The sequence below is a fragment of the Urocampus carinirostris genome, chromosome 2 (genome assembly GCF_059441175.1).
Source record: "Urocampus carinirostris isolate Australia breed hairy pipefish chromosome 2, RoL_Ucar_1.0, whole genome shotgun sequence".
NCBI lineage: Eukaryota > Metazoa > Chordata > Actinopteri > Syngnathiformes > Syngnathidae > Urocampus > Urocampus carinirostris.
In genome coordinates, this window is record NC_142350.1 from 64,660,942 (window position 1) to 64,670,238 (window position 9,297).

Below are 9,297 nucleotides of genomic sequence, written 5' to 3' on the forward strand. Positions count from 1 at the left end.
GTTGATGGTATCTGATGAAAGCGGGTCATTTTTACATCCCCGTAGATTTAGCGGATCTGATCCACCGGGTGGAGAAACCGAGCAGCAAGCAGGTGCAACCCGAGGAAAGCCAGCATAGCCTGACCAGCTCGGTACGGAACCGCCTCAGAATGATCAACTTGCAGAACTTCCCAGCATTGCTGCAGGCCTTCAGCTACTACGACAAGGTACATGTGGACTCACGAGTTTAGGAAAAGTCTGAATTTTACGGTTATGTAAAAAAAGACACCTCACAAGTGTCACGGTTGCCCATTGGCCTCACTTGGGCCCACCCTTTTGGCGCCAGCTGCTGCTCGTTGCCTGATTGGCCTCCCTCCTATTTAAACTCAGTGCCCTCATTCACTCCTTGTCAGTCCGTCAACGAACCTCTGCACTTGCAAGACTTGTATCCAGCATCCGGTATCGATCCCGTCTGTCTCCTTCTGTCCGGTATCTTGCCCCAGTCTGCAGTATCTGGTATTGATCCCGCCTGTCTCGTCCCGTCCGGTATCTTGCTCCAGTCTCCAGTATCCGGTATCGATCCCACCTGTCTCGTCCTGTCCGGTATCTTGCTCCAGTCTCCAGTATCCGGTATCGATCCCACCTGTCTCGTCCTGTCCGGTATCTTCCTCCAGTATCCGGTATCGATCCTGTCCGTCTCGTCCTGTCCGGTATCTTGCTCCGGTATCCGGTATCCATCCCATCTGTCTCGTCCTGTCCGGTATCTTGCTCCAGTATCCGGTATCGACCCCTTTTGTCCCGCCCAGTCCGGTATCTTGCTCGTGTATCCGGTATCGATCCCGTCTGTCCTGCCCAGTACGGTATCTTGCTTGTGTATCCGGTATCGATCCCTTCCTGTCTAGGATCTTATTCCAGTATCCGGTATCGATCCCGTCTGTCCTGCCCTGTACGGTATCTGCTCGTGTATCCTGTAACTGATATCGATCCCTTCTGTCCTGTCCCGTTTTGATCTCTTCTGCACAGCGATCGCTGAATCGCTGGCGTTTATGTTCCCGCGCTTGACTGTCCCGTTCTCGTAAAATAAAGCTTGTGTTAAAACGTTACGCGTCTGGGTCCACCGTCTGTTCGGGTTCTGACAACAAGTTATTGTCTAGGAAGGCAAAGGGCGTCTCAAGAAGGAGGACGTGCGCGAAGTTTGCAGTCGGTTCAACCTCGCTGTCAGCGAGGCTGTCCTTGATGATGTTTTGAATGAGTGCGACGTTGATCAAGATGGATTTATTGACTTCCTGGAGTTTGCCAACTTCCTTAACTTGAAGGACAAGATGCCTCTTAAAAAACTGGAACAGCAGCTGGTCCTGGATGGTGAGTTTTACCAGTAAAAAGTCTGTTAGAATTAGAATTGCTTTTTATTCATTGATAACAACGTATTGAAGATCGTATACAACAACATTAGACATTTCACTCCTGGATAAACATGTAATAGACTTAAATAGGGGATTCTGGAGATTGAAATTTTGCTTTTCTCTGCCACCATCTCCTGGCTTAGTCATGATTGCAGCCCATTCAGCTCATCACAGTACTAATAAAGTCAAATCAAGTCTTAATCACAAGTAGTCTCAAAGGGCTGCACATACCACAGATTATTGCAGACTACAGACTATTATTACACCATAATCTAAAACCTTTATGAGGGCAAGGAAAAACTCAAAAACCTTGGTCGGTCGGCCGGTCGGTAGGTATTTCATAGCGCTTTTTTAGGGTGCTGATGGCCCTGGTAAAGAAATACTCTCTGACTGTGCTAGTCTTTGTTTTAAGGGACTCGTAGCACATATCAAAGGGCAGCAGGTCAAACAGGTAGTTCCCAGAATGAGAGGAGTCCTTTATATACGTGAAGACAATTGATTTTGTGTCTTTTCAGCCCAGTTTAGGACCGGCTCGTCCAGTGACTTGGAATCGCAATCGTCTGTACTTCCTGGTTCTGGCGCTTTGTTAAAACCCCCCGATCTGGAGCTGTCTAAGACCAGCAGCTCACAAAGGAACGTAAGGACCATCAGAAGGCCGGAGACGGGCTCTGATCGCTTTGTCACTTCCTATTCCTTCATCGGGGCCGAAGCGGGGCAGCCGCAAGATTCTAGTAAGTCACAGAGTCACATTAATTTGATTCCTTGAGCATTTCAGAAGCCAGACGCTACATCCGTCAAAAAATACTATGTTGATGCTTAAATTTTGACTGGACGCTCGTCTCAATAGTCAATAGTGTTTATTTGTATAGCCCTTAATCAAAAGGCTCCACAGATTATTGCAAAAAAACAGACTATTATGACACCATCCCCTGATATAAAACTTACATGAGGGCTAGGAAAAACTCAAAAACCTCAACATGAGGAAAATAAAGAAACCTTGAGAAAGGACCGCACATGAGGTAATCTCCCTTCCAGAGGATTACCAGGCTGCAATGGATGTTGCAATCACAGATAATACACAGATACTGTCGACATAACATATAGATTATTCACATGCCATGGAATAGAAGTGTGTTTTAATCCTAGAATTAAACAGTTCCACTGAGGTTGCAGATCGAATCTCAGGGGAAGAGCATTCCACAGGACTGGGGCCCGAATGGAGAACGCTCTCGAAACTGCGGATCTCTTCTTGGCTCTTGGGATCACTCACATCTGTATGCCATAATTGGTCTTTAATTAATGGATGTGGTCTTGAAAAGGTCTTAAAAAGTCTTAAATTTGAATGAAAAAATACTGGAGGAACCCTGTTTATAATCTCTCCTAGACACTCGCGCCTACGGGATACCGTCAGTCCGCACGGACCTGTCGCTCCCACACTATCGGAGAATCACCGATAACGTCAACTACGGAGACATGACGGCGGTGGTAGAGTTGCTGCTGCCGTCCGTGTACGGGAAGAACGGGGTCTACAAGGACCACCTTCTTTGCCCGCGATCCAAGACCGAGGTATGTGCTGTTGATCCATTAAGCTCATGCAATAATAGATAGATATAAAGATAGATAGATACTTTATTCAGCCCCGTAGGAAAATTCACACTTCCAGCAGTATCCTTGTGTTGATTATTAACAGATTAACAGGATGGCCTCGGGGTGCTGTGTTGTAGTTTAGCAACAGCGGAGTGGATGAGGTCACATGCTAGGCCAAAACTTTGAGGTCCCTGCAGCAGATGGAAATCTTTGTGCCCAGGGTTACACCACCTCGTGTTCATGTAGATAGCGAGTCCGCCTCCTCTCCGCTTCCTGCAGGCTTTTGTGTCTCCAGGTAGCTCCGGGTAGCTCCACGTTAGCGTCGGGGATGCTAGACGTGAGCCAAGTTTGCGTAAAACACAGCAAAATGCACTCCCTGCACCCTTTGATGTTTTTAATTAGCACTGGTATTTACAATACTACTTTAAAGGGACATTGTATATTATTATTTCGGCCTTCTACTGATAAAAAAATACTAGGTTCATTAAAAAAAACAATATTGGTTTAATAATGGGCAAAAATATTTTGAGTTTCATATGGCGGTGCATTTCTTTTTTTCAATAAGTTTAGGTTGAGAAATTTCACCTAAGCTGACATTATTGTCGGCCATCTTGCTTCTATGGGTACCCAAAGTCCCAAAAACCTTATGCTAGCGTGATGGGGAAGTCACACAAGGCTGGGAAAGAAAATTTGTGCCATTTTGTCACTTTGAGTTTCCATAGTTTTGTTTTTTTCCATTTTCCTTTGTAGCACTTGTTTTAGGTTGCACTACACTGTACAGTGACATCTAGTGGTCCAAAAACAAACAATTTATTTTAAAAAAGTATATATGTGTGTTATTTTGGCAAAGTCATTCAATTTTTCCTTCACCAAATTTATTCTTGCTCATCAGAACACAAATTTTTACTCAATTTCAGGAAATTTAGCCAACTTAAACAGTAAAATTTGTAATTTTACAATATATGATCTTGTTTTTTTTTTAACTTTTATAATACTTAAGCAAAATTGTCCATTCTTTGATCATTTAATGTATTTTTGTCCAATCTTGGGAGAATATATTTCTTAAAATCTGCAAAGTTATTGACTGTCTACAAAATCAAATCATTTTGCTTATTTTAAAAGGACAGTGTGTATTATTTATCGCCCCGTTGTGGTAAAAAGAAATACTTCTCCAAAAAAAAAAAAAAACCATATTGATTTGAATGACAAGCAAAAATACATGAACTTGCATACTAACGAGCAATTATAAAATACTCTATCTTGCTGCTACGGGTACCCCCAATTTTTTATTTTTTTAAATAGTGTGGTATGGTCAAATTGAGTTTATTTAGTTTGTATTGTGGTTTATAGCAGTCATTTTCAGTTGCACTACACAATACAGCAACATCTGAATGTCAAAATATACACACTGTCCGTTTAAACCTTTTTTTTCAGTAACAAGATAAAATATCTTTGAATCGTGACAATTATAACATGAAATAAGCAAAACGTTTTTGCAACTGAAAAATAAAATAGTTTAAGTTTGAGTCAAGTCAAGACATGTTTATTTGTATAGCCCTTAATCACAAAGAGTCTCAAAGGGCTGCACAGACCACAGATTATTGCAAACCACAGACTATTATGACACCATCCTCTGATCTAAAACCTACATGAGGGCAAATAATACACAGATATTTTCAACATAAAATATAGGTTATTCATATGCTATAGAATAGAAGTGTGTTTTAAGCTTAGATTTAAACAGTTCCACTGAGGTTGCAGATCGGATCTCAGGGGGAAGAGCATTCCACAGCACCGGGACCCAAATGGAGAACGCTCTCGAACCTGCGGATCTCTTCTTTGCTCTTGGGATCACTAGTGGACCAGCATTTTCAGAGCGAAGGCTCCGGGCCAGAACATAGGGCGGAATTAAATGTGAAAGAAATGAGGGAGCAAGTCCATGCATGATTTTGTATAATACCAACAGAACCTTAAAATCACATCTTAAGCTAACAGGGAGCAATGCATGTTAGCTAAAATCGGGGTCATGTGATCAAACTTTCTTGTCTGAGTTAAAAGCCTCGCTGCAGCATTTTGTACCAGCTGAAGGTTCTTGATTTTGGACTTCAGGAGACTGGAGAGTAGGCATTACAGTAAACGAGACGGGAGGTAACAAACGCGTGAATTATAATCTCCGCATCCGATTTGAGACAGCATAGGGCAAATTTGAGCAATGTTGCGAAGATGGAAAAAAGCTCTTCTAGTAATATTCTTAACGTGTGATTGAAAGGACAGATCGGGGTCAAATATCACACCTAAATTTTTGACTGAGTCACTCTGGGTGATATTACATTTGTCGTGTTTGGGTCTTTTCGGAGCTAAGGTGCAAGAAGTTGAGTGGCATCCATTCTTTTATCTCAGTGAGGCAGGCCTCCAGATTTCCACAATTTAGTGTGGCAGATTCCTCCATCGGAAGATATAGTTGAGTTGTTTGACAAGCGTCCTTATTTCATGGTTTGGCTTCCCCACATAAACAGCTGTTTTGTCCCTTCCTAAAAAACCCAACTCCCGTTGACAGATTGCGGAGATTTTCAGGAAAGTGGGCGCAAACATTTCCGAGGAGACGTTAGAAGAGGCCTGGAAGCTGGCGTCCATGAGGCATCCCAACGGTGACGTCTGCGTGGACGCCTTCTTGAGGGTACTCCAGGAAATCGACGCTATGTTATAAAAACATCAATTGTGTTTTAGCACATGTTTTATTTTGGTACTAAATGTAGCATTTTATGTCCCTATAAAAATCGTAAAAAAATGTCGTTAATTAGGTAGAGCATTAGCTTTATATCGCCTGGTAGCAAAGTATACGTGGCATGTATACCTTGATTATATTCATGCAAACAGGGTTGGTTAGGGTTACTTTAACTGGATTACTTTCAATGACTTTTGGATTACTCCAATACCAAAAATGCTAATAAAAGACAAAATAAACTAAATATGAATAAAATGATGACTCACAACACATGGTAAGCTTTCTCTCCTCGCTTTGAGCTCTTTAATCTCCGGAAAAACTACCGGATTTTCCACACTATAGGGCGCACCGGGTTATAGGGCGCACCCCCAAAAAATAGTTTTTGGTCCTATATCTTCCATAGATAAGGCGCACCGGATTATAAGGCGCTACAATGGGAACGTCGACAAAACAGTCAGATGATTCAGTCCAACTGATTACCCCCTTAACATTCCCAAAGCTTGCAAAGAAGCAAATACGTGTCGTAGACACGTGCAGATGCGGTGTCCTTACGATGTCACTTAAATGCGTCATTTCAAATATCATTCGGAAGGTTAAAGTCTTGGGATTCAAGAAATGCCTACCATTCCTTAGTTTCTATTTTCTTTTTCGCTCGCAACTTTACTGTGCATATGACGATAAACACTTGGAATTGAGTTTAATTCACTCAACTCATCACAGCAACATCAAGATCGTTCTAAAACAAGATACCGGGAAAATATAAAGCCGCATAACTCACCTAAGTTCTCACGTTCAATAATGATACGCAATCATGGTTTTCTTACAACCGTGAGTGTAGTAAATCCAGGAGAGTAAAATGTTTACAAATACAGACTAATGAAACATGTTTCTTTATGGCGTAGCTTAGCTAGCTTGCTATTCAGTCATCTTTTTCGGCCAATTGCAGGGTTTGTTTTGGCCCTCTAGCATATCCGAGGCTCCGAATAACTTCAGCCAATAGCGATCGATTTAACGGATGATTGACACATCTTTTTCGGCCAATTGCAGGGTTTGTTTTGGCCCTCTAGCCAATCCGAGGCTCCGAATAACTTTAGCCAATAGCGATCGATTCAAATGATGATTGACACATTGGTTAGCCAATGAAACGCCGGTATATAAATCCCAGCATACACCGCGGACTACTCCACGTTCGGGGGAAAATCGAGTCGGCGGCTGTTGCGTAAGTTGCGAGACCTTGCGAATTTAATATTGAGCCATATATAAGGCGCACTGTATTATAAGGCGCATGGTCAGCTTTTGAAAAAAATTAAGACTTTTAGGTGCGCCTTATAGTGCGGAAAATACGGTAACATAAAATGCGACAGAAACAAAATGAAAATAAATCCATGGGGCAGCAGTGGCTCAGGAGATAGAGCGCTCGTCTGAAAGATCGCAGTTCGAATCCCGGCTCCTCCGTGTTATATGTCGAAGTGTCCTTGGGTAAGACACTGAACCCCTAATGCCCCCAATAAGCAGGTTGGCGCCTTGCATGCCTGCACGGCCGCTATTGGTGTGTGAGTGAATGGGTAAATGTCAAGCACAATGTAAAGCGCTTTGGGAAGTCTTGACTATAAATGCAGATCATTTCATTTCAAACAGCTTGCCAACATCATTTTTGCCGTTCCATGTATTCCGTTACTCCCCAAGCCTGAACAAAATTGAGTAATTTTATTTATATTTAGTTTTCTTTTATTAGCATATTTGGTATTGGAGTAATCCAAAAGTAATTGAAAGTAATCCAGTTAAAGCACAGGTGTCAAACAGGCGGCCCGCGGGCCAGATCAGGCCCGCTAAGGGATTGAATCCGGCCCGCGAGACAACAACCAGAGACGTCAAGTCAAGTCTTTTTTGTTTGTATAGGCCTTAATCACAAAGAGTCTCAAAGGGCTTCACAAGTTACTACACAGACAATTTTTTCAGACTATTATGACACCATCCCCTGATCTGGAACCAACATGGGGGCAAGGAAAAACTCAAAAACCTCAACATGAGGAAAATGAAGATACCTTGAGAAGAGAACGCACATGTGGCATCCCCCTTTCAGGATGACCAGACAGCAAAGGATGTTGCAATCACAAATAATACAGAGATATTGTCCAGGAAAAGTATAGACGTATAGTATAGAAAATATAGAGAAGCGCAAGAGAAAAACAAAAAAACAAAAACACAGAAAAACAAGCTGCAGGTTGAAATATGTCAACTTGATGTTGCCAAAGCCAGGTGCCTCGAACAAAGACACTTGTATTTCTCTCTCTCTTTTTTTCTCTTTCTCTCCCTTTCTCTCTCTTTCTCTCTCTTTCTCTCTCTCTCTTCCTCTTTCTCTTTCTCTTTCTTTCTCTCTCTTTCTCTTCTCCACCCCTTTTCTCCCACTCTGTCTATTTCACTCTCTGTGTCTTTTAAGCTCTTTTGCTCCAACTTACTTTTTCCTTTTCTCTCTTCCTACCCTTTGCGCTTTCTTTTCTCTCCTTCTGTCTTTCTATTTCTCTTTGGATTTCTTTCTTCCGCTACCTTTCTTTTCCCCCTCTCTCACGACTTTTTATCTTACCTTTATTTTGTTTCTCACGCTCTTTCCCTCTCTCTTTCTCTTTCTTTGTCCTGCCGTCTTTCCTTTTCCTTCCCTCTTTCTCTTTAATCTACTAGTCCGGCCCCCGACAGAATGTTTGTTCCGTCGTGTGGCCCCCGAGTTAAAACGAGTTTGACACCCCTGAGTTAAAGTAACCCTACCCAACCCAGCACGCAAATGATTTGATGTGTTTTTTCTTTTATGAGAGTTTTTTTGTTAATTTGATGTCTAATGGCATCAAAAAGACAAAACAATCCATTTACGGCGTCATGGAGCTATTTTGTCATCACTTCCGCTTAGCGGATTAACGAAGCGTCGCGTTGGCGCGCCGCCCCGACACTGTGAAATAGTTTTAAATAAACCAAAATATTAATTAATAACACGCGCTGTCTGGGTTTCTTTGTGTTTGTCGCAATTTAAAGGGGAAGGACGCGACGGCGTGACTAACGATTTCAAAGACGTACCCGTCGTCACGTTGACGTCGCGACGCTAAGCTAACGTCGCTATGCGTAATCTCATTAAGGCACCGCGGAAAATTAATCGCCTCACGTGGGAATTGATTGTCAGCACAAGGAATGACGCATAAGTGTCCATGTGCTACTTTTAACGTCTTTTGCTGCGTGGGGTGGGGGGGATTTTGTAAGGTTTATTGTTCTATATTCTTTATTAATACGCTACAAAGCCAAGAGGCCGAGACACTTGCTCCCAGCCAAGAGGCTGAGTCAAGGTCCTAGCCCCATGGCCAAGCAGCGATCAGTGCGAACGCACCGTTCCCGGAATTGCATCATTTCCGGTGGTACTGGACTAGTGCACAATCCTAGAACTGCAATTGGGAGTTTTGACAAAAATTGTTATCCCGATTAAAGGAAAATCAAAATACAAGCATTAAAGGAAATCAAAATATAAGCAAAGAGTGTTTTGTTGGATGATGCTGCTTATTGTATGAAAGTATGAGGATATCTGCATGAGCGTGTGACGGGTGGAACAGGTTGTGTGGTACA

The 9,297-nt window shown here is 42.5% G+C and overlaps 1 protein-coding gene across 3 annotated transcripts in view; it reads left to right on the forward strand.

The window, feature by feature from the left end:
* efhb (EF-hand domain family, member B) overlaps positions 1-7,306 on the forward strand; it is a 17,012-nt gene extending 9,706 nt beyond the window's left edge. For all 3 annotated transcript variants that reach the window (XM_088327510.1, XM_088327513.1, XM_088327512.1), the window contains exons 10-14: positions 46-206; positions 1,134-1,341; positions 1,898-2,113; positions 2,767-2,948; positions 5,527-7,306. In XM_088327510.1, coding sequence (XP_088183636.1) covers positions 46-206; positions 1,134-1,341; positions 1,898-2,113; positions 2,767-2,948; positions 5,527-5,676 — 917 coding nt within the window. In that variant the 3' untranslated portion in view covers positions 5,677-7,306. The remainder of the gene's footprint in view (positions 1-45; positions 207-1,133; positions 1,342-1,897; positions 2,114-2,766; positions 2,949-5,526) is intronic.
* The last annotated feature ends 1,991 nt before the right edge of the window (positions 7,307-9,297 follow it).